Raw genomic sequence first — 21,788 nt, 5'->3', positions numbered from 1 at the left:
TTGAAAGGTATCCACCTGCAGACCCCAGGAGGGAGGGTGAGGTCACAAACTCAATACTAGAACTAAGCAAAGATGGAAATACATATTCCAAAAGGACATCAGATTATCCAAAAATATTTAGCAACTTGTATTTACAGACCTTAGAGACAAAAGCTTTATAATCAAATTTCAGAAGTATCATGGTATTCTACTTAAAGAGGTAAACATTTTTTAACAGTTAATATTATGAAGCCAGTATGTGTCCTGTAATTATTGACAAGTCCCAGCACGACTGGCAACAATTTTAGCATCAGTGACATTTAAAAACATGGTGTGTCTTACAATCAGTGGTATTCTAGGTTTAACGTGTTGTATGGAGTGGCGGGGCTGTGTTCTGGCTCCCACATGGCTAGCTTATGCCCCGAAATAATTACACATAAACTGTATTCTTTTAAAACACTGCTTGGCCCGTTAGCTCTAGCCTCTTATCAGCTAATTCTCACATCTAGATTAACCCATTTTTAATGAGTGTAGCACCACGAGGTGGTGTCTTACCAGGAATATTCTTAACCTGCATCCATCTTGGAGAGGAGACCTATGGCGACTGCCTGACTCGGTTTTCTTTCTCCCAGAATTCTGTTCTGTCTACTCCACCCACGTAAGGGCTGGCCTATCAAAGGCCAAGCAGTTTCTTTATTAATTAACCAATGAAAGCAACAGACAGATGACACTCCCACATCATTAACGGACTATATTCCCCTTAGCATACGTGAGGGGCTATGTGGAATGTACAGGAGCTCTCACAAACGTAACTGGCTCTTCAAAAAACAAACCCTTACACCTTCAGACTGGGTTTTCAGGCACAGACTCTTTTAACATCATCTACTGAAATTTTCTGATATTGCAGAACCACACTATGCCTCTCAGAGCAGAAAGTCTATACTGCAACGATGTGACTCCACAGGACTGGATGGCAATCTGAAGTCTGCCGTCGCCCTTTTCCTCCATGCAGGGTGACGAGCAGAGAGAGTCATTTTATCATTTAATACTTTTATTTTGTTTTGTTGTTTGTTTGGTTGGTTTTGGTTTTTCAAGACAGGGTTTCTCTGTGTAACAGACCTAGCTGTCTTGCAACTCACTCTGTAGACCAGACTGGCCTTAAACTCAGAGATCTGCCAGCTCTGACTCCTGAATGCTGGGATTAAAGGCGTGTGCCAGCATTGCCTGGCCAACAGTCCTACACTTTACTTGCTTTCACACTGGCATATCCACAGCTGCCCCTTTTGTTTCGGGGGGGGGGGGTGTAATTGAGATGGAGTTTCTCTGTGTAGCCCTAGCTCTCCTGGAACTGGCTCTGTAGACCAGGCTGCCCTAAAACTCAGAGAGAATTGCCTGTCTCTGCCTCCCAAGTGCTGGGATTAAAGATTCACAGCCTCATTAATTTTAGAATTATCACTACCAAGAACAAGAACTCTTGCAAAGGACATGAGTTCGGTCCCCAGCAACAGTTCCCAACCGCCTGGACCTCTAGCTTCAGGGGATCTAACATCATGTATTCTGAATTCCATGAATACCCATATTCATGTGTGCATACACACATGTACAAAGAAAAATAAATCTTAAAGCTTAAAATTATTGCATCAACAAACGAGGGTGAAGGGACAGTCTCCATGAAAATAACTACCTCAAAGAATTTGATATAAGATATAAGACTTTGATAAAATAATCACAAAATTTTGCACATTTAATTTACAAAACAAGAAATTAAAAAAAATGATTTTCATAAAAAAAATCATATCAAATCTTTGGCTTAGAAGAGACAATATTATAGGGAAAAAAGAAACCCCATTAAAGAAGTGTACAGTAAAAAGTATTTAAAATATATCTTTATATAAACTCTAATATTTGAAATTATCAAAAATTATTTTTTAAAAAGAACTGAGGGCTGAAGATACAGTACAAGGACAAAGCGCTCGCTCACCTAGCCTGGGAGTCCTGGGACGGCCAAAGGAAAAAAACAGGCAACACGACCAAGGGCTGGGTGGTAAAAGGCACTGAATTCATCTTGACAGGTAAACAGCTTTTTTGTAAGTAATTACTTTTTAAGGAATTTATCCTGAGGACATTCCCAGCAATACAATCCTAAATTGTACACACATGTTTATGGGAAGGAAAAAGTTATAACTATAAAAAGTATATAATTTGGGGGCTGGAGAGATGGCTCAGTGGTTAAGAGCACTGGTTGCTCTTTCAGAGGTCCTGAGTTCGATTTCCAGCAACCACATGGTGGCTCACAACCATCTGTAATGAGATCTGGGGCCCTCTTCTGGCGTGCGGGCATACATGGAGGCAGAATGTTGTATACATAATAAATAAATCTTTAAAAAAAAAGTATATAATTTGTCATGATAATCCCATAGTGGAATATTGGTAGTAATCCCAAGTGTTGTAAAAACACATTCAGTATTAGGATATATTTTCAGATTTACTGAGTAAAAGAACTGACTGAAAGACCTAATTCCCTTTTGTGTATTGTGCGTGTGTGTGTACACACACGCGCACCAGACATGTACTTGATCAGGTCTGGACAATAAGGACTCTACATTTTCTATTAAAATTTTTTTCTAATATGATAAAAGAGCCACATATTCTTTTAAGCTATAAAAAACAATCTGTATTAGTGTTTTGCCTGCATATATGCATGGGTGAAACAAGCATGCCAAGTGCCTCAGAGGCCAGCAGAGGGCATCCATTCGCTGGAGTTCCAGATGTTTGTGAGCTGCCCCGTGGGTGCTGGGAACTGAACCTGGTCCTCTGCAATAATAGTAGGTGTTCCTAACTGCTGAGCCCTCTCTCCAGTTTTTTAAAAGGAACTTGAGAATCAAATAGCTTTTGTCTCTGAATACTGTACAGATGCCATGAAAACAAAACTTCAGAGCTTTCAGCCAGGCGTGGTGGTGCACGCCTTTAATCTCAGTACTCGGGAGGCAGAGGCAGGTGGATCTCAACTGTTTTTATTGAGCTAAACATTTCCCCCACTCCTCTAAATTAAAAAAAAATCATTTTATGCTTTTTTTTTTTTTGCCAGCATGTATGTCTGTGTACCACACACATGCCATATCCTTGAAAGTCAGAAGAGATGCTGAGTCCCTTGGAGCTGGAGTTATGGACGGCTATGAGGTGCTATGTGGGTGTTGGGACGAGAACCCACATCTTCTGCAAGACCAACAAGTGCTCTTAAACCCTGAGCCATCTCTCCAACCCATATAATCAGATAACTGTAATACTCCACATCATGAGTTTTCATATTCTATGAAGACATTTATATGGAAGGTTATAGATATCTGAGAATAGTGCACAACTTAAATCCCGACACTCAGGAGGCAGGGACAGGTAGATTCCTTGAGTTTAAGCCCAGTCCAATTACATAGTTTTAGACCACCTAAGACTACAAAGCGAGACCTTACCTTAAGCTCCCTTATCACCAAGGATAAAGCACAAGCATGACATATATAACACACATCAAATGCCAATACACAACCTTCACACTGTAACTCACCATATAAGGAATACTCAGCCTCCTGACCCGTGTCACTCTCACTAGAGGTTGATGTGAGGCTGGTGGTTAAAGTATTACTTAACGATTGGCCCACTGATAAAACTGTTGTCGCCGTAGCTACATTGCTGCTGCTAGTAACACTGGATGTTGACATTGTCACTGTGGATGTAGTACCGGGTGTGGTCAAGTTAGGGAAACTCTGAGCACCCATAAGAGGAGAAGCTAAAAATAAAAATGAAGCGAATCGTTAAAATACGTACGATTGTAGGAACCTCAGAAAAAAACCACAAGACAGTTTTCCAAACACCATGAAACACATTAATAATGAAAACATTGAAAAGCAACAACTTTGGGAACCCAACTAAAAACCAACTAAGAAAACTACCATTTTAAAAAACACTATTATCTTCAAAATATTTAAAGCCTAGCTTTTACAAAAAGAGAAATAAAAGAAGTAATTTTACTGTAATTTCTATGGGAATTACTTGGACCCATTAATAACTTACATTAGAATTAGATAGCTTTCAGAAGCTAAAATGAACACAGGAGTAAGTGAAAGCTATACTACTGTATAGTGTCACTATTTAATATTTAATAGTCATCTACTTTGTCATGTAATTTTGTTGTTTAATCACTTATTATAAATACAAGCTCATCTGAATTCTTAAAACTGAGACTCTTCAGAACCTGACTTCCCAGTGCCAAGGTGCTGCACCTGAAGGCTGCACCAGAGCACCCTGATGCCGTGTCCCCAGGGTGGAAGCACTGGCCCCAGAAGGAAGAGCTCACTTACTTGCGGTGCTCATCACATTCCTCCCCAGGGTATTAGTGTTGTTATCACTGCTGCTTCGGCTTAGGTTCATGTTGTTCGTGGCATTAGTCCGCGCTATGTTTGCCACTCTCCTTACAAAACTCTCCAGGCTAGACGTTTCTCTCGAGGACAAGTTAGGTACACTTGCACTGGAGCTCATAGGGGCCCCAGCAGCCAACAAGGAACTCACTGACAGTCTGTTACTTGCTGAAGAACTAAGGGGGCGCTGTGAAGCTGCTTCCTTGTTAGTTAATTCAGATACTGAACTAACATCAGGAGAGCTAACACTGACAATCCCCATGGATATTGCACTAGACTCCCCAGGAGCTCGGACAGAACTATCAGTGCCTAGCTTCCTCTCCGCATTTTCACTTCCCGTTTCCGCTGTTAGGGTGCTGGTGCTTGCACTGGAAGATGACCCTACTTCTGTTTGAGGGACGTTTTCAGCAGATGAAAGAACAACAATTGGTTCAAGTACATCAGCTCCTGAAACTATACTGTGTTCCATTACAATTTCTGATCTCCGTTCCGTTTTGGTCGAACCCAAGCTGATGTCGCTGCTACTGGCCACGCTACACACAGAACTGCTGCTTCCTTTTCTACTTGAGGAGCCTGCAGCAGCAGACGTCTTGTCTGGACAGTTGTTTTTCACCAAGCTGCTCCATGATTGCGTTGTGCCTGAAACAGTGGATGAAACAGGTTTGGGTGATGCCACTGTATCAGGGTCGTACCCTGGTGCAAGCTTGAGGTCAAATTTTCCTTCTGCGCCCATACGGTAAGAGTTTGAGCCACCAGCATCCCAGGTGACATCAATCCAGCCTGGAAAGGGACAGGAGTTTGTGAGACCCAGCAGAAAGCAGAGAGGAGCGTGTCAGACAGTAGCTCCACAATGTGGGATCGGCGATTCGTCAGTGCTGTACTTGCTGCATTACTAACCACTTACAGTCTGTCAGCTATGAGGTATTAAAATATGACTTCATACTATTGAGATCCATTTAATCCTTACAAAATAATACTAGGAAAAAGAATGCACAGTATACACAAGGTTTCTGGAGACCTAGAAAATAATTCCTCGTATTACATTTATCTCTGGACATCCCAAGACTGTGATAGTCTTCTGTTGGTTTGGTTTTTAGGGACAGGGTTTCTCTGTGTAGCCCCTGGTTGTCCTTGAACTCACTCTGTAAACCAGGCTGGTCTCAGAGACTTGTGCCACCACCACCTGGCCATATTTAAAAACACTGTAAAAGTGGTATTTGTATCTATTCTGTTAAAACGGACAGGGGGAGATCTTTTCAAATGGTTCTGTGGATGAAATCCAAGGCCTAGCACATACAGGCATCTACCACTGAGCTATATCCCCAACCTGAGGAGCAATTTCTTTAAATGTAAAAGAAAAGAACTGAGATTTCAAATTCAACAAGTGAAAAACTTTGAACTGTTAATATGACTATGTGAACAAATGTTCTTCCTATGAAGAAGTGCTAACTCACAATTAATTTCTAAGGTTGAATAAATCCTGAAAGTGACAGGCAAGACATTCCTGTGTCACTTATAGAAATTTTAGGTTACTTGCACAAAGAAAATAAGTTGGCATTTCAGCTGTGTTCTCAAAGCTTATTGGCTATTTATATCTTATGGCTAAGTTTACTAGATTTGAATCAGCCCAAAAACATATTAGAAACAATTTTTCAAAAATATTTATTTATTTATTTATTTATTTATTTATTTATTTATTTATTTATTATGTACACAATATTCTGTCTATGCCTGAAGGCCAGAAGAGGGCGCCAGACCTCTTTGCAGATGGTTGTGAGCCACCACGTGGTTGCTGGGAATTGAACTCAGGACCTTTGGAAGAGCAGGCAATGCTCTTAACCACTGAGCCATCTCTCCAGCCCTATTAGAAACCATTTTAAAGCAGGTTGAGATCTTTTAGAATTTATAAACTAAAGCTAGTAACAATTCTAAATTTTTTAATCTATATCTACTTCTATTCGAAATATGTTACTTTTTATTTAAAGGATAATAAAATTCCAAAACAAAAAAAAAACAATAGATGAGGAAGGGAACTAATAGGTTTCAGTCTTACTCGGAGCTAACTACCTACATTAGGATGTAGACGTGCACTGAGCTTGCCAGAGCTTAAGCAAGTTCCAGTACCCGAGCACTGACACGCCACACAACTACCACACACGAAATTCCTGTTATGAAGCTCAGAGGAGCACTGAGCCATCTGCAGATTATCTGTTCATGAGGCATTCAAAAGAAAAACTGACCACCCCAAATCTATATAAGCTGAAACATTATTCCAATTTGTTTTTATATGCTGAAATAACTTTTGAAGACCCAACATTAAACTATCTCTTCTGCTTCAGAGAAAGTCTAAAAAAAGGAAAGATTCAAAACATTATCCCAATATTAAATAAAGATCTGTACTGCACTGGTACCAATGTATACTGAAATATCCAAATTACATAAGTATTTCATATATAGGTATGAGAACAATTATTATACAATAACATATTAATACGTTTTATCCAGAAAGCAGGTGAATCATATTTTGCCTTGACCACTGAATAGATAAAGTTTAACTAAGTATCTTTATAAATTTGTAGAACAAGTGAACAATGGATAGTTCTACCAACAGAGACTTCAGATAGCAAGGAGAGGACTGGAAGAATGTGGGACTATACTAAAAAGTGTGCATCGTTCATATTAGGTTTGAGAAAATGTCAAAAAGGTGAACAGAGATGATACCCAAACTATTTCTACACTCAAACACAGATTAAAAAGACAGGATTAGTAAAAATTACCTATTGTGGCTATTATATTTGATCGTTAAAAGCTCTCTGCGACATGTTTGAAGCCAAAATTGCACTGTAACATTTGAAGGATAAGAAACATGTGTCTTTCTTGAGTTGTAAGTTCTGAAATAAAGATTCAAATTTGCTTTTTTTGGGGAAAGATTTATTTACTTATGTATAAAATGTTCTGCCTACATGTATGCCTGAATGCCAGAAGAGAACACCAGATCTCATTATAGATGATTGTGAGCAACCATGTGGTTGCTGGGAATTGAACTCAGGACCTTTGGAAGAGCAGGCAATGCTCTTAACCGCTGAGCCATCTCTCCACCCCCCAACTATTTTAAGTTCTATCTTCTTTGATTTTTATTTTTAGAGACATGATCTCTAATCCAAGAACACCACCAGGCCTGGCTATGCGGGGCTGAGGATCAAGCTCAGAGCTTCATGAACAGTAGGCAGGCACTCTACCAACTGAGCGAAATTCCCGAGCCCATGTTCCTTATAGCTCTTCAAATATTTAGAAACAAGAATATAAACATTTTATATTTTTAAATGCTCAGTACAAAGGTCAAAATGAACGTACTTGCTTTGCACAGTTAGTCCTACTAAAGAAGGAAGTTTAAACTCCTCCAGAGGGTGGTAGACCCAGCACCCCTAAACAAACTAACTAAGAGATCAAGAAACTGTATTCCTAGTCTTTGCTCTATTGAACACTAATTCTTTTCTTCCTTACATGTCTTTAAATACAGTGAAAAGGTACTACCTAAATCCTGAGACTACTAAGAAAAAACACAGAAAATTACAATCAGGATTTACTGGTACCTTGACAACAATATACTAAGGAACAAGAGAAGGAATGTATCTTGAAGATATTTAATACTAGTTTAATAATCGTTCTACAATACTAGCAAATAGATTTTAATCAAAATCTAGTAAGTTTTTTGTTTGTTCATTTCTAAGTAAGCTTTTAATTTCTTTAAAAAATATTTATTTATTATTTATTTATTATGTATACAATATTCTGTCTGTGTGTATGTCTGCACGCCAGAAGAGGGCACCAGACCCCATTACAGAGGGTTATTGGGAATTGAACTTAGAACCTTTGGAAGAGCAAGCAATGCTCTTAACTTCTGAGCCATCTCTCCAGCCCCATAAGTTTTTAATTTTTTTAATATTTATTTATTTATTATGTATACAATATTCTGTGTGTATATCTGTAGGTCAGAAGAGGGCACCAGACCTCATTACAGATGGTTGTGAGCCAACATGTGGTTGCCGGGAATTGAACTCAGGACCTTTGGAAGAGCAGGCAATGATCTTAACCACTGAGCCATTTCTCCAGCCCAAGTTTTTAATTTTTAAGAGTCTCAAGCATGAAGTTCTGGTTGGCCTGGAACTATTAGGCTGACCTCAGACTCAGATCTGCTATCTCTACCTCCCAGGTACTGAGAATAAAGATGTAAGGCACTAAGGCCAGCTTCGTTTTTTCATTTTAATGTGAAATCATTATTATCAGTTCTACAAAGGTCTGACATAGTCATGCGATTTACAAATTGTCCAAAGGCAGAAGAAATAGCTGTAGTATCATTTAACACATGACCTCAACAGCAAGCGTCCGAAGCCCCACTCACCATTGTGCAGCTCCCCTGTGACAGTGCCTTCTCCCTGAGGGCTGCCGTCCTGATCTCGCCACTTCCAGTCAAGGCCTCTGATAACACGTGCTCCGGGAACCATGTACCTGAGGACTTGGGAGCGCACGAGGCGCCTCTGCCTTCTAAGATTCGCTTCTGCTTCTTTAGCTGCTTTCCCTACAAAATCAGAATTAGGGAGATAGAAGCCAGGTCACACTTTCAATAACCAGCTGTAAATACTTAGAAAAGTCTCGTGTCCTCTCATTACCTAGCTGGTCTTCACATACGCCGTTGACAGTGCCATAGAGCTCGAATCCAGAGAGCGAGAGGTAGTGTGTCTGTCCACTGGCATTCTTCCCCATCTGTTTGATCCGCACGTGGCGCCACCCCTGTTTCTCATCCTTCGCTGGGTCAAGTGGCCAAGTTGCAGTTGATCTGTGGATACAAGACAGAAAGTATTTGAAAATATGTGATTTTAAAAAGATAGAAATCACATGGAAAAGATATTGGAAGTGAGGTTTTCTTACACAATAAAAAACTTTAGAATATCCCCTTAATACCCACTTAAAATTTGACTTAAAAAAAAAAAAAAGCCAGGCATGGTAGCACATGCCTTTAATCCCAGGAAACAGAGGCAGGTGGATCATTATAAGTTCAAAGCCAGCCTTGTCTACAGTGAGTTACAAGCCATCAACGATTATACAGTGAGAGCCTGTCTCAGAAAACAAAATTGATTTAAAAATGGCTAATAAATTAAATACGAAATTTTAAAAAATACTTAGTTTATAATGTCAAAAGATCTGATTTGCAAAATACATACAGCAAAGAAAATATTAAAAAGGAAAAAAAATCTTTAAAATGAAATCTTTGTAAATTCTTGCCATTTTAAATGTATTTAAATTTTTTCTTTTAGAGAATTTTTATGTCTTTTTTTAAAGATTTATTTATTTATTATGTATACAACACACATATTTATTATGTATCCTCACACGCCAGAAGAAGGGGCCAGATATAATGATATCATAACAGATGGTTGTGAGCCACCATGTGGTTGCTGGGAATTGAACTCACGACCTGTAGAAGAACACCATTGCTCTTAACCACTGAGCCATCTCTCCAGACCGAGAATTTTTTTTTTTTAATTTAACTTTATGTGCATTGGTGTGAAGGTGTCAGGCCCCCTGGAATTGGAGTTACAGATAGCTCTAAAGCTACTGGGAACTGAACCTCGGTCCTCTGGAAGAACAGGCAGTGTTCTTAACTGCTAAGTCATCTCTCCAGCTCCTAGAGTGTGTGTGTGTGTGTGTGTGTGTGTGTGTGTGTGTGTGTGTGTGTGTGTGTGTAAACATATGTGCAAGGACACTCATCTGTAGAGGATAGAGTTCGGAGCTGTGGATTCTGTGACTCAGAGTCAGGCGATGAGGCTAGGCAACAAAGGCCTTAACCCAAGGGCCACCTTGCTGGCCTCTACTGATACTTTAGCATTTTCAATACAGCCAGTATTTCAAAATGTCAATGTCTACACTACATATCAAGTGATTTGTTTTTACGAAGAAAATCTTGTTTCAATATTTCAAAAAACAGAGCTCTATAACACACAACTATAAAAATAAACAAGGCTCTTTACTGAGTTCCCCAATTTGCAAAGACTCCTCAACTAACCCTGGTTCATTGAGACTGCAGTCATCAACATGGGTATACAGAGAAGTCCAGTTCTGTCCATCTTTGGATACCTGGAAAACCCAATTTCTCAGTGCAGACCTTCCATAGCCACGAGCATGGCGCAGTGTGTATGCCGATGGTATTACCCAGACACCTAGATCTATGGCAAACCAGGCATTCTTGTCATCGTTGCTGTGACAGTTTAAAGCTGAATTGTCACGACTCAGTATGTCTTCCAAGCGACCATATGGCAGGTTTCTTCCCTCTGATGACGTTACTACCACAAGTCCATACGCGGCAGGATTTACCCATTCATACGCAGTTCTATACAAAAATCAAAATTAAAAAAGGAGAAATCAACATTAATGCAATTCGCATTGGTTCACATTTGCTCTTAATTCCAGTCACAAACTAAGAATGACGGTGCACTCTTGGAATCAAGCAGAGGAGGACAGGAATCCAGGGTTACCCTTGACGACACAGCCAGCTGAAGGCCATTTAACATATAAGATAAATTCCTTCAGTAGAAGAACGTTCAATGCATATCTAATAATTTACTCTCCCAGCTAAGCACTGTCATTTTAGCTGACAGGAAATAACTTACTTTGCATTTGTCCCAATCCAGTAAATGATTCCATTTTCATCAAAATCATGCTGGTGTCGAAATATAAAATTTTGGCCTTCTCTTAATTTTCGAACAAAAACAAATGAGGATCGGTCAAAATCATACCACTGCTTTGCTACCTAAATAAAGTAAACACACAAGACTGTCACCTTGAACTCCATCTGAATAAACAGTAAGCCACCCTTTCCAACCTTTTCAAAGTCAGCTGTGTTATAACATGACATTTTAAAAATATCACCTAGCCAGGAGTTAAGCACGTGAAGACTATATAAAATAATAAAATGCCCCACAGACACAGAGCTCCACGATCAGCCACATGGTCGGCCTGTGCATTTGTTTCTGCAATGCTGGAGAACTGCACTCAGGACTTTACATGTGAACGATATCGCTCAGCCACTTACCAAACCAGAGTACATCCCAGATATTATTCTAATAGAAAAAAGTCCTTATTATAAAATGATATCGTAACAGTATACAAAACCATTTTTCATTCTCACTAGTCTCAAAAACCTTTAAAGTTATAGAACATTCAAATTAAGAAGCAGCTGTCAAGAGTGGGAGAGATGGCTCAGAGGTTAAGAGCACTGCCTGCTCTTCCAAAGGTCCTGAGTTCAATTCCCAGCAACCACATGGTGGCTCACAACCATCTGTAATGAGATCTGGCGCCCTCCTCTGGCCTGCAGGGAAACACGCAGGAAGAACACTGTATACATAACAAATAAATAAATTGTTTTAAAAAAAATTTAAAAAGAACAAGCTGTCACAATTAGTTCTTTATTAAAAATAAAAGCTTAGGTATAGTGACTCACATCTGCAATTGTTCTAGGGCTTTTTTGTTGTTAGTATTAAGATTTTGTGTACTTCTTCAATATTAGATGAACTTTAATAAACATCTTTGGGCTGGAGAAATGGCTCGGAGAATAAGAGCACTGGCTGCTCTTTCAAAGGTCCTGAGTTCAATTCCCAGCAACCACATGGTGGCTCACAACCATCTGTAATGAGATCTGTCACCCTCTTCTGGCATGCAGGCATACATGGAGGCAGAATGTTGTATATATAATAGATAAATAAGTAAATAAATAAAAATAAACATCTTTATGTTCAAGGTGCTGGTAATACTATTTTCTAAAGTATCTCTAAAAACAGAATCACTGGGCACAATTATATTACCATACTCTGCATATGCATTTTCTTTATGACAAACGGTTAAAGCAATGTGGAGAATGCCCACTTTGAGAAGACCCTGCCAGGTAGGAGCTCACCATTTTCAGCAGATACTGTTCCAGAGACTCAACTGTAGCCAAGGGCTCCATCTTCAGCATTCTGCCAGTCCGATCTATCAACGCAGTCTCACCAGGGGCACGTTCCAGCCGAAAGCGTAATCTTCTTGTGAGTATCTACACAGAAATAATCAACAGTCGTCAGAAAACATGCGTCTCTGTTAGAATAATAAAAATGATTCACAAACAAATAAGTTTATTAAAAAGTACAGTCATAATGGGAGGATAAAGCCAGAAGTGGTGGCATATCTGCAATACCAGTGGTTGGGAAAAAGAGGCAGGAGAATTGCCATGAGTTTGAGGCCAGACTGGGTGACCTACAAAATCAGGCTTCAAAAAAATAAAGGAAAAAAAGAATCCAAGGACTTAGATCAATAAATGTTTCTACATGACTTGTAAAAGGTTTAATGGTTGAAAGTGATTATCAAGGGAAAAAGTAACTTACTAGAATTTCCAAACTTCAAATATATTATATATCTATATATGCTTATATATTTTATATTTACTTATAAGTAAAATTACAAAGTACATTCACAAACAGAGCCAGGTATGGTGGTGCATGCCTTTAATCCTAACACTAGAGAGACACAGACAATCGGATCTCTATGAGTTTGAGGCCAGCCTGGTCTATAGAGAGATACATAGTGAGAACCAATCCCCCAAAAAACAAAAGTAGATGAAATATACAGCTTCTAAGTCATATATTACAGTTAAGAAGCTAATCAACTTATTCCCATGTATAACCCGAGGCTAGTGAACCTTTCATAGTGTCCATCATTTATTGTCTGTGGATGTGAGAGCGCACCCTCGCACAGTGGAGATCAAGAGGACAACCAATTCACAGGCTTCAGCCTCTCTACAGCACATGCATTCTAGGAATCAAACGCAGATCAAGCTCGGCAGCAAGCACTCATTGGATCTTAAGTTAGGTTTTTGTTCTGGAAGCTGCAATGTGACACAGTGAGTCACGCCAGAGACTCCTTTGTCCAATCTTTATTTCCAAGTGTTCGCTGCAGAGTCTAGTTCGAGGCCTCTGGTATCATTACACCACCAATGCTAGGTCCTCACTTTGTGGAGATCCTGCAGCTCTGGATCCGCAGGGCATAGATGAAGTAGGAGGATGGGTACTGGGGACAGCTCTCCCATGCTCACAACACTGGAGCTGGCTCACCTACACCTGTGCTAACAGGGTTAGCTTTATGGTGGTGCCCTGCTGTCCTGTCACAGCTAGTGGCTGCCAGGGATAGCCTTGCACCTGCCTCAGGCATTGATGGGTGGGTGAAGGGAACATTTCCTTTTTAAATATTTTATTAGATTTAGTTATTTGGCTGGGGCGGGGGATGTGGTAGTCAGAAAACAACCTGTGGGAATCAGTTCTCCTTTTACCATGTGGGTCCTGGAGAATTAACTCAGGTTCCCAGTCTTGATGGCAAATGTCTTTACCTGCTGAGACATCTCTCAAGCTCAAGAAAGTTAGTTTTCAGTGTTAGCATCGAGAACTTAGAGTCAGTTGAAGGAGAGCCTTCACTGAGATGTCTAAATGAGTGTGGCCTACAGACACGCTCACAGGGGACTGTCTTAACTGATAGAAAAGGAGCCGGCCCAGTTGTGGCAGCAACACTTTCAGAGTGAAGGAAGCTGCCTGACTAAGCAGGCAGGCAGCATGAGTGCTCGAGTGTGAGGTGCTGTGACCAGCTGTGCCAAGGCCCGCTTCTGAGACCACCCCCCAGGGCGGACTGGAATCTGGAACCATAGTCCGTTATCCCTTTCTCCCCTAAATTGTTTGCAATCAGCTAACTGGAATATCTCACCACAGCAACAGAAGGAGCTAGGATACCAGCATCTAATAAACTTAAAAAGACAAGGTAATTTTTTGTCTGACACATTTTAGTATGCAACCAATTTTAACAACCTTTGTTTCTGCATAATCTAAAGTCTTACAGAAACACTGGCTACTTGTATATTCGCCACATTTCTGATCTTTCTTCTCTGGGTTCTATACAAACTTCTGAAATGAAAAAACATACAGGGCTGTGTGGCTCAGCCAGTAGAGTACTTGTCCTGGGTAATCCCCAGCACCACAGAAACCCAGCGTGGTAGCTCACACCTGTCACTCAGACCAGGAGTTCAAGGTCATCCTCACCTATGTAAGGCCAGCCTGGGTTCTGTGAAATCCAGTCCCAAAATCAAACCAACAAACAAAAACACTGAAAGAGTATGAAATAAAAGACACTGGGAGACATTAAGAATATTTGTTGCTCTTCTAGAGGACCAGGATTTGTTTCCCAGAACCCACATGGAAACTTACAACCCTCTTTAGTTCCAGTTTCAAGGAATTAAACACCCTCCTCTGGCTTCTGCAGGCATAAGATATGCACATGGCAGACATAGATGCAGACATAATACTCATATACATTTAAAAAAATTTGAAGACATTGGCACTCCTATAATGATTACAGAAAGCGAATTTCTAATCTTTGAGACTATCCTCTGTTGGGAGCTGCAGGCCCTCAGACTCTGAATCTTCTATGACCCCTTGCCTGCTGAAGTAAACAGTTTGTTTTCCTGTGCTGGCAGCTGCTCTGAGCACAGAACCCTCATGAGTTCCTGATAACAAAGAAGTGGTTTCTGTTGGGCTTGCAGTAGAAAATCCCCAGAGCTAGGGCTCGGCCATCAGTCAAGGATAGCACTATACCCGCTGTCTGGGAGTATAATAAAATTGGCATTCTTGCTTCAAGAGTGACCAACGTCTCTATGTGGTCTTTAATCCGCAGCCCTTGCCTGACCACAGGTACCACAATACTTCAATTCACTCAGGAAGGATAAAGTCTAAAAACAATGGACAATATATTTGTCCCTAGAAATCATATCAATAGCCGGGCGGTGGCGGCGCACGCCTTTAATCCCAGCACTTGGGAGGCAGAGGCAGGCGGATCTCTGTGAGTTCGAGACCAGCCTGGTCGATAAGAGCTAGTTCCAGGACAGGCTCCAAAACCACAGAGAAACCCTGTCTCGAAAAACCAAAAAAAAAAAAAAAAAAAAAAAAAGAAATCATATCAATGAAACACAAAGAAGTCCCCCATCTTTTTCTGTATTTTTACAATCATACTGAGAAGCCTTGGAGGGATAAGTTCTTCAGTGTTGGAGTCTAGTGGCTTTAGTAACTTAAGCAAGTTTTGTCTTTTATTTTGTTTTGATGAAATAGGATCTCTATGTAACAAGTGAGTTTTTGCAAGTTACAAAAACTTCTCTGGCTTTGAGTAGCCGTTGCTTTGGTAAAGTAAATCATTAGCTCATTTATAAAAGCCAAATTTGAAAGAAACTACTCCATACACTGTAACTATTCCATACAGAATTAGCTAAATAAAAGCACAATTTATTATTAAAGAAGAACCTTCTAGGAAATACTAAAGTAATTCACATAGTATTGTGATATAGATCAAGGCTTTCATCAAGAAAATGTGATTTTTTGTTTATTTGGTTTTTTTTTTTTTGGCCATATCCAGATTTTAGCTATTAGCAAAAGAATGGAAAGAATGATTGAGACATATCATATCTCTAAAAGAGAAGAACTATGCCATAAACCCATGTGATTAGCTGGGGTGATGATGGTACATGCCTTTAATCCCAGCACTTGAGAGGCAGGGGGAATCTTCTGACTGAGTTCAAGGCCAAACCTGGTCTACAGAGCTAGTTCCAGGACAGCTCTGTAGACCAGATTCATTTATACACATAAATCTTTCTTTTAAAAAAATCAAATGGTTGGGCTGAAGAGATAAGAGCACAGGCTGCTCTTCCAGAGGTCCTGTGTTCAATTCCCAGCAACCACATGGTAGCTCACAACCACCCGTAATGAGATCTGTTGCCCTCTTCTGGCCTGAAAGCATACATACAGGCAGAACATTGTATACATAATAAATAAATCTTTAAAAAAAAATCAAATGGCATTTCAATTAGAAATTTAAAAACTATGCTTAAAATTTTCTTAATCCAATATAAACAAAGGCAAGTATTAAAATAAAAAGGAAGTTTATCATTGTTCCTGAATGCACTCAGTTATAAAGGGCTGTTTCGCGGTTACCTGGAGGTTATATGTGGATCCTGGTGTGTCATACAAATGGAGAGGTAGTCGTTCAATAGATTCTAATACAGCTATTAACTTTCGAATTAATGCAACTGCGGGTCTGCTGTGAAGACAGAATGAGAGCGTTTATGTAACTGTGTGCAAATATTCATATAAAAGTCTCAACTACCAAATTCACATAACCCTCAGCTCTCTGTATCAGACAATTTCTGTATTAGACAATTCCTTGCTTATAGCTAATTGTGTGACCAATCAGAAGGTCAGACAATGACGTCCAGCAGCTGGTTCTCTCATTCCAGCGTGTGTATCCAGGGATTGAAATCAGATCCCAGGGGCTGGAGAGATGGCTCAGTGGTTAAGAGCATTGCCTGCTCTTCCAAAGGTCCTGAGTTCAATTCACAGCAACCACATGGTGGCTCACAACCATCTGTAATGAGGTCTGGTGCCCTCTTCTGACCTGCAGACATACACGCAGACAAAACACTGTATACATAATAAGTAAATATATATATATAAAGAAATCAGATCCCAAAGACCTTAGCAATCATGAGCAGTGGGAAATACTCCATAGATATTCTCCTAACTCAATTTCTTTGCTTCAGAGTCACACACATGGGCTAGAGAAATGGCTGAGCAGCTAAAGTGATGCTCCTGCAGAGGACTTGAGTTTGGTTGCCACACTCACACCTGGGGGCTCACAACCACCTATGCAGCCAGCTACAGAGGATCTGATGTCCTCTTCTGACCTTCGAAGGAATCTGTGCTTATATATACCCAAAGATAAGAGACTAATGAAATTCTCAATTAACTACAAAGCAAATGTAAAGTTGAATATTTAGAGAGCTATAATATGTGCTACATTTAGGGCAGTAATATTTTCTTTTCTTCGTCTTTTCATTTGGGGAAGTGTAGAGAAAGGGTTTGATAAGGCACCAGTGCTCAGCTCTCTTGCCTCTGCTTCCTTAGTGCAAGGATTACATACATGTTGCCACTACACCTGGCTGAACACAGAAACATTTCAATTGCTACCCACAAAGATACAATATACGCTCCAGTGAAATGTGACTTATTATAGAAATTCCACAACATTCAAAAATAGAAAAAATAGTACAATATACAGTAAATACCCCCAAAATCCAGCTTACACAATTCACCACTAATGGCCAACCTGCTTTTATTTATACACCCAGAAGACTGCATTCCATTCTATTTTGAAGGAAATGACAGTGTGTAATTTCTTCCAGAGGGATTTTAACTATATCCCTACAAAAGGATAGAGTATCCATGTCACAGGTAAAGAACTAACAACCAGCCAATAATATCACCCATTTAACCAATGCTCAACTGGTGGGAATTCTTTATTTAGTCAGGCTGGTCTTGAACTCAATCCTCCTGATGCCATCTCCTAAGTAATAGGATTAGTGTGGTGAACCACCACATCCAGCTTTTTATAACTGTGGAACAGATGCTTCCTATGTAGTCCATGCTGCCCTCAAAAAGCATGTGGCTGACTGTATCTTAAACAGCTGCTGTCCTGACACAAATGGCTTACTTTCTTTTACTAGATTCAAATAACATTTCAACTTTTTCATTTACATTTTTCAAGCTACTTTCACTGAGTAGGGTGATTGCCTTGTGTGGATGAACATATGTATTTCAACTCTGCACAGCATAAACATACTGTACAGCCTCTAGAGTTTACCTTTCATCGTCTTCACTTTCACTAAAGGCTGTTTTGAAGACATTTATTCTTTCTACCAGTTGACTACAATCTTGCTTCATATCCAAATCTATGCTCTAGAGAAAAACAGAAAGTAGGTAAAATAAAAGCATATTCATACTTTACTCTAATTTATCAGAAGCTTATAAATACACGAATATTATAAGTTATCAATACAATTTCAGTAAGCTCATTTCTCATTCAGTCTTTCAATTAAAAGAAAAATTCCTGCAGGCTCAGTAGGCACGCAGGTATCTCTGCAGGCAGTAACTGACACACAGGTGTTTCTCCGCAGGCAGTGATCGACACGCAGGTGTTTCTCCACAGGCAGTGATTGACACGCAGGTGTTTCTCTGCAGACAGTGATCAACATGCAGGTGTTTCTCCGCAGGCAGTGATTGACACGCAGGTGTTTCTCTGCAGGCAGTGATTGACACGCAGGTGTCTCTACAGGCAGTGATTGACACACAGGTGTTTCTCTGCAGACAATGATCAACACGCAGGTGTTTCTCTGCAGGCAGTGATTGACACGCAGGTGTCTCTACAGGCAGTGATTGACACACAGGTGTTTCTCTGCAGACAGTGATCAACACGCAGGTGTTTCTCCGCAGGCAGTGATTGGCACGCAGGTGTTTCTCCGCAGGCAGTGATTGACACGCAGATGTCTCTACAGGCAGTGATTGACACGCAGGTGTTTCTCTGTAGTTAGTGATTGACACACAGGTGTTTCTCTGTAGGCAGTGATTGACCACGCAGATGTTTCTCTGCAGGTGGTAATGGAAAAGCGGGTGTTTCTCTACAGGCAGGATCAACACGCAGGTGTTTCTCTGCAGGCAGGATCGACATGCAGGTGTTTCTCTGAAGGTGTTAATCGACAAGCAGGTGTTTGGCTGTAGGCAGGATCGACACGCAGGTGTTTGACTGTAGGCCGTGATCGACAAGCAGGTGTTTGATTATAGGCAGTGATCAACACACAGGTGTTTCTGTAGGCAGTGATCGACATGCAGGTGTTTCTGTAGGCAGTGATCGTCATGCAGATGTGTTTCTTCACTGATGTCATAAGGGGGTCACCAATTATGTTGTTATTATTAGTGCTTTCCAAAGTAGACCCAGTGACTTCAGACTGTATGAGAATCACTCATTTCCATTTTCACTAAACTACTTCAATGAGTTTAGGGAAAAAAGACCACTAAAATCAGGGCTTCATAAATATTAATTAGTGACTTTTACCAATTACTGTTATAATTTTCGTACATTAAAATACAAATGGTAAAACTTATGAATGAGACCCACTGAAAATAAAGACTTTAAAAAAATATGAACTTTCCTTTGAACAACTGCAGGGAAAAAAGAAAAAGAAAAAAAGGAAATATGAACTTTATCACCAAATAAAAATAAAAGATTTAAGCTGGATAGTGGTGGCACAGGCAATTGGGAGGTAGAGGCATCTGAGGATACAGAGAGAGAAACTCTGTTTCAACACCCCACCCCAAGAAAAAAACAAACTCTGGAAATTAAAGTGAAAATCAGGAGTGAAGGCACACACCTTTAATCTCAGCACTCAGGAGGCAGAGGCACATGGATGTCAGTGAGCTTGAGGCCAGCCTGGTCTACAAGAGCTAGTTCCAGGGCAGCTAGGACTGTTACACAGAGAAACCCTATCTCAAAAAACAAACAAACAAAATAAAACTGGAGAACTTAAAATCAAATAGGTTCAAATACTTCATTCAATTGGCTTTAACATAATAATGTAACTTAAAGGGAAAGTAATCAGAAATATTAACATTGAACATTCACTTAGTTTTAAAATATTTTTTAAAGAACAATACTTAAAGTCAATCTAGCAAAAGCATTAACCACACACATCTTTTGAAACTTTATTATGTTTTTGTTTTCTAGTACTAAATAAACTTACATTATTTAAAACAGTAAGAAGAGCCTGGACTAAACCACTACTACACATTTCATATGGTGAAATTGTGTTCTCATCCTTCAGAAGTACAATTAGGTTTTCTAAAGCTGTCTTCATTAAATCTCGCCAAGTGTTTTCACCTTCAATACACTGAAAGAAAAAAAATAATGAAGACAATGTAAAAACACAGCCCTTAAGAAAATAACATATGCCACGAATCACCACAAAAATGGATTAAAATTACATTGCATTAAAGCTCATATTACTAAAGCAAATTATTTCTAGTGAGTTACCAATATTTGTTTGTAAAAAGCCTACTTTAAATCTTTTAGAGATTTTTTTAAGAAAGTATTTTATTTATGTGTGTGGTAGTGGTTAGGAAGCTTGTGTGCTGGGGTCCGTGGAGACCCAGGGCTTAAACCTCCCCAGAGCCAAATGAAAGGTGATTGTGAGCCACAGAACCTGGGTGCCAGATTTTTCCCCCTATTTTTTTTCTTTCTTTTTTTTATTTTTTTTATTTTTTTGTTTTGAGACAGGGTTTCTCTGTGTAGCCCTGGCTGGCTGTCCTAAAACTCACTCTGTAGACCATGCTGCCCTTTTACTTACAGAGATACACCTGCTTCTGCTTTCCAAGTGCTGAGATTAAAGGCATGCGCCAACAGCGCCTGAGCTATCTCTGGCCCTAACATTTAGGCTTTATTAAGTCATACAGTTCCTGTTCAATCCTGCTATACCACCTCATTTCTGCTGAAACATCCCTGATTACTGCAATACTGCAAAGCATCCACATACAATGTGAAAAGAAATAAACATAGCTTTGGGCAAAATTTTATCCTCATATAATTTTCATGTAGCATCAAAGTTTCCCTCTTTTTGAGGGTTTGAGACAAGGTTTCTCTGTGTAGCCTTGACTGTCCTGGAACTACCTCTATATATCAAGCTGGACTTGAACTCATTGAGATCCACCTGCCACTGTCTCCAGAATGTCTTTTTGAAGATTTAACAACATAAAACCTGGGGTCTGGAGAAATGGCTCAGTAGTAGCACCTATTGCTCTTAACCTGGGTTCACTTCCCAGCACCTATGCGGTGGCTCACGACTACCCATAACTCCACTTCCCAGCACCTATGTGGTGGTTCATGACCACCTATAACTCCACTTCCCAGCACCTATGTGGTGGCTCATAACCATCCATAACTCAGCTCTAGTTCTACATGCAGCTTAAGACACTCATACACATAAAACAAAAATATATTCTAAAAATTTAAACATAAAAACTACTCTTGCTTCATAAAACCATATTGAATTTGATTTGTGGGCTATAATTTCCTGACTGTTACTCATTACCCAGAACAAAAAAACGATTCTGGTGAGTAGCTGGGTAAGAAAAGGAGATAACACAAGGCAAAATTCATTATTTGTCTCAAAATCAAAAGACTAAGACTAAGCATATAAACCTATAAAACCCAGTACTTGGGGAGGCAGCGAAAAGAAAATTATGAGTTCAAGACTATCATGAGGCATGCAGAAACAGTTGATCTCAAAAAGAAAAAAGGTAAGTCAGGAACAGTGGTGTAGGCCAGTGGTCAAAGAACCTCCTAAAGGTTGATGCAGCCAGGACAGCCAGGGATACACTGAAAGACCTTGCCTCAAAAATAAAGAAAGCAGGGGCCAGAGAGACCCAGGTTCATCTCCTAGTACACACATGGTAGCTT

General features: G+C 39.8%; 1 protein-coding gene across 11 annotated transcripts in view; it reads right to left on the bottom strand.

Annotated features, from left to right (window-relative positions):
* The window catches only part of Hectd1 (HECT domain E3 ubiquitin protein ligase 1), an 88,514-nt gene that overhangs the window by 24,397 nt on the left and 42,329 nt on the right, over positions 1–21,788 (bottom strand). For 5 of the 11 annotated variants that reach the window (XM_075947480.1, XM_075947486.1, XM_075947482.1 and 2 more), the window contains 10 exons: positions 20,077–20,223; positions 18,144–18,238; positions 16,439–16,544; positions 12,340–12,474; positions 11,057–11,196; positions 10,453–10,776; positions 9,059–9,225; positions 8,791–8,967; positions 4,332–5,168; positions 3,539–3,760 (listed from right to left, as the gene is read on the bottom strand). In XM_075947480.1, coding sequence (XP_075803595.1) covers positions 3,539–3,760; positions 4,332–5,168; positions 8,791–8,967; positions 9,059–9,225; positions 10,453–10,776; positions 11,057–11,196; positions 12,340–12,474; positions 16,439–16,544; positions 18,144–18,238; positions 20,077–20,223 — 2,350 coding nt within the window. The remainder of the gene's footprint in view (positions 1–3,538; positions 3,761–4,331; positions 5,169–8,790; positions 8,968–9,058; positions 9,226–10,452; positions 10,777–11,056; positions 11,197–12,339; positions 12,475–16,438; positions 16,545–18,143; positions 18,239–20,076; positions 20,224–21,788) is intronic. The other 6 variants (XM_075947483.1, XM_075947488.1, XM_075947485.1 and 3 more) reach the window with 3 other exon arrangements.

This window comes from Microtus pennsylvanicus, chromosome 14 (genome assembly GCF_037038515.1).
Source record: "Microtus pennsylvanicus isolate mMicPen1 chromosome 14, mMicPen1.hap1, whole genome shotgun sequence".
Classification (NCBI taxonomy): domain Eukaryota; kingdom Metazoa; phylum Chordata; class Mammalia; order Rodentia; family Cricetidae; genus Microtus; species Microtus pennsylvanicus.
This window is presented reverse-complemented; position numbering and strand designations above follow the sequence as displayed.